Source organism: Nicrophorus vespilloides, unplaced genomic scaffold, assembly GCF_001412225.1.
Source record: "Nicrophorus vespilloides isolate i.1.1-1 unplaced genomic scaffold, Nicve_v1.0, whole genome shotgun sequence".
Lineage (NCBI taxonomy): Eukaryota > Metazoa > Arthropoda > Insecta > Coleoptera > Silphidae > Nicrophorus > Nicrophorus vespilloides.
This window is the reverse complement of record NW_017096192.1, coordinates 78,939-81,829: the sequence shown is the minus strand read 5'-3', so window position 1 is coordinate 81,829 and position 2,891 is coordinate 78,939. Positions and strand designations below refer to the sequence as shown.

Genomic DNA, 2,891 nt, shown 5'->3' with positions numbered 1-2,891 from the left:
TGGGGGGATGTAAGCCGCTATGATATGAATTCCGTGGGTCTGGCGATGACGAATTGGGCGTTGGGAGGATGCCGAAATGTTGGAATAAAGAGGGAAGCCTGTATCGAGGCTTTAACCAGGATCGAGACTCCTCCCCTTCCGTCTTGTCTTCTGTTGTGTAGTGACTTGTACTTAGGAATAGAACATCTGCTTCCTGGGCGAAGCCAGGTTTCGTTTAGAAGAACGAAGTCGATTTGGTTGGTATTGCAGATGTGTCTAAGGTCAGTAGCGTTGGAATGTATAGACCGTACGTTCCAACTAACTACTGTTAGTCTCTGATCCATTTTGGTATGCTTTAGGGTCCCTTAACAATCTTATTATTTCCTGGATGGCTGCGGTTATTCTACTATTCGTTCCAAAGCGCCCTTGGCTAGCGCTGAGTGCCAGCTTTTGTAGGAACGCTATCGCTGCGTCGTCTGCTTCTTCGTCGGTGGTGATAGGTGGATCTTCATTCTTTAAAAGGGGTTTTGGTGGTCGGTATTCTAGGTCTGGTGATTTCCTAGTCCTCGGCTTCTTCCTTTTTGGCGAAGGACTTGTTTTCGCATAGCTATGTTCTGATGTCCTGTACTTGTGCGCCGGCACAGATATTATTTTAGTTTTATTGGTTTTAGGGGGAGATACTAAGGTCGAGGCATATGTATTTTTAGTGAACACAGACGGTCTGAGTGGAAGAGGGTCTTCTTGGTAGGTGTTATGTCGCGGAAACTCTTTCTCCCATTCGAAGCTGGGTTGTGTTGGATATAGGTGATCCCTCGCTTCGAAGAAACTGTAGTTATGCCTGACCATGGCCTCTTTAATCTGTTTCTGTTTTAAGTATTCGGGACATCTACGCTCTGATAACCTGACGTTTGCTTCGTTGGTTAGATGCTTGCCCTCGCAGTACGCGCAAGTGGGGTCGTCTTTCGAGGGGCAGGACTCTATTTGGTGGTTTTCCGAGCAAGCTGGACAACGTACTAGTTTAGATTTACAAATCTTTTTCGTGTGTCCGTACCTGAGGCATCCAAAGCATTGGATGACTCTGGGGACATAGGTTTCTGGTCTTCGGAAGTTTAAGTAGATGGACACAGACTCGGGGGGTTGTTTCCCTCTAAATGTTATTATGAGAGAGTTAGTAGGGACATATACTGTCTCGCCTGCTTCGTTGTGGCTTCTCCTATTGATTCGCTCCGCTCTAAGTATTTCCCTACTGTCGCTGCATATCATGTTTTTTTGTATGTCATCCTCAAGGATGGTTCTATCGATATCACGAATTATTCCCTTACAGGATATGATATGAGAGGGAATGTATGCTTTCAATTTGTTGTTGACTAAAAAGTCGGAGGTAAGAAATTCATTTGCGTAGTTTTTAGTTTTGAAGAAAACGGCTACCCTATTTCTTCCTCTACTTTCCACTTTGTTTATTCTATTTTTAATAGATAGAGAAAGCTTGTATCCCAGGGAAATAGAATTAGTAGAGTTTGTAGTAGGATCTGTTGGTTCTACGTTGACTATGAATGGTCCGGAGTCTTGGTCATTAAAAAAATTGATGGTTTCTCGGTTAGAATTTGGATTCTTGTTGACTAGCTCTGTGGAGTCCATGTCGCCGCCTGAATGAGTTTCCCCCATGATGGGGGAAATGGGGAAGCGGATATCCGCTAAGGGAAAGGAGGTGCGCACCTCGCTGAAAGAAAATGTGATGACCACTTACTGCGTGAATCTGCGGTTTTCACTCCTGTAGCTCGACTTCTTCTCTCGCTGCGAAGCTCGACCGTTAGGCTACACGGTCGAATCGCGACTTTAGTTAATAATCGAATCATTAGTTAATAATCAACATTATACAATTGTTTTAACCAATAATGCATACGAAAAAAGCATTTATAATTTCAATGTGTAAAATTATAAAAAAAGATTTATAAGAAAAGTGACGAAAAATCAATAAATATTGTTAAAATAATTAAAAAATGCTAAATTCTTAGTAAATATTATGTCTGTGATCTAATACAAATCTGTAAGAAAAATAATGTTCCACATTCGGAAATATTCACAACTGAAAATGGACAAAACCTATAGTAGAATATGTAATAAAAACCTCATTATTACATATTTTACAATAAGACGACCAAGAGAAAATGTTAATGTTTAGTATTAAATATGTTTTTTCATTATTGTTTTGCATTTATACAGTATTTAAAGAAAAAATTGTGTTATGAGCAAGTATTTAATGGGATACAAATGTATCCAATGATGTTACAAATTAAAGCGTGAGTACTGGAGGGTTCAATATACATTAGTAACCATGAGACTCGATACGAGTGGCATTGGATTGACAGTTAGAATTGAATGTTGTACTGTGTACCAACTTAATAAATGTATATCACTTAATTCGTGGAATTGTTTTGTGTTCATTCAAAAACTCAGACTTTGTAAAGTAATAATACAATATTTAGCGTGGGATGCTGGATGATTCTAATTTCATCTTAAACTAAACTTACAAAAAAAAATCGAAAAACTATACAAGAATTTGAAATAGAAATGTGTAGACATAATGTATTCAAGTGTTATTATCTAATACAAACTTCGATATTGAAATAGTTTATGTGTAAGTGCGCAAGTACATAAGAGACAGAAGCATAGTTGTATCGTTTATGTACAAGACGAAAACTATACAAGACGAGTAAATATTAAGAGCGTACGTTTATTCGTCGTATTAATATGTAAATAATATTAAATATGCATTTGCATAGGGTGGTTGGCTGGCCGTAATACTGAAAAACGGGAGTGGAGGAGGACAACTTCGGCTTTTAAAATTTCCATAATATCGAGAGGGTGGCGGTGGTTGGTGGGCCAGACGATGGACATTTGCACGGAAGTCT

The 2,891-nt window shown here is 39.1% G+C and overlaps 1 protein-coding gene across 1 annotated transcript; it reads right to left on the bottom strand.

Moving 5' to 3' along the window:
- Positions 1–288: 288 nt before the first annotated feature.
- Positions 289–1,708, bottom strand: LOC108569977. Its single transcript, XM_017931775.1, has one exon. The coding sequence runs from the start codon at positions 1,642–1,644 to the stop codon at positions 298–300; it is 1,347 nt and encodes a 448-aa protein (XP_017787264.1). The 5' UTR covers positions 1,645–1,708; the 3' UTR covers positions 289–297.
- Between the last annotated feature and the right edge of the window lie 1,183 nt (positions 1,709–2,891).

What these genes read in the sequence shown, in the direction of transcription:
- LOC108569977 (XM_017931775.1), bottom strand. Translation starts at nt 1,644, where the DNA reads ATGGGGGAAACTCATTCAGGCGGCGACATGGACTCCACAGAGCTAGTC.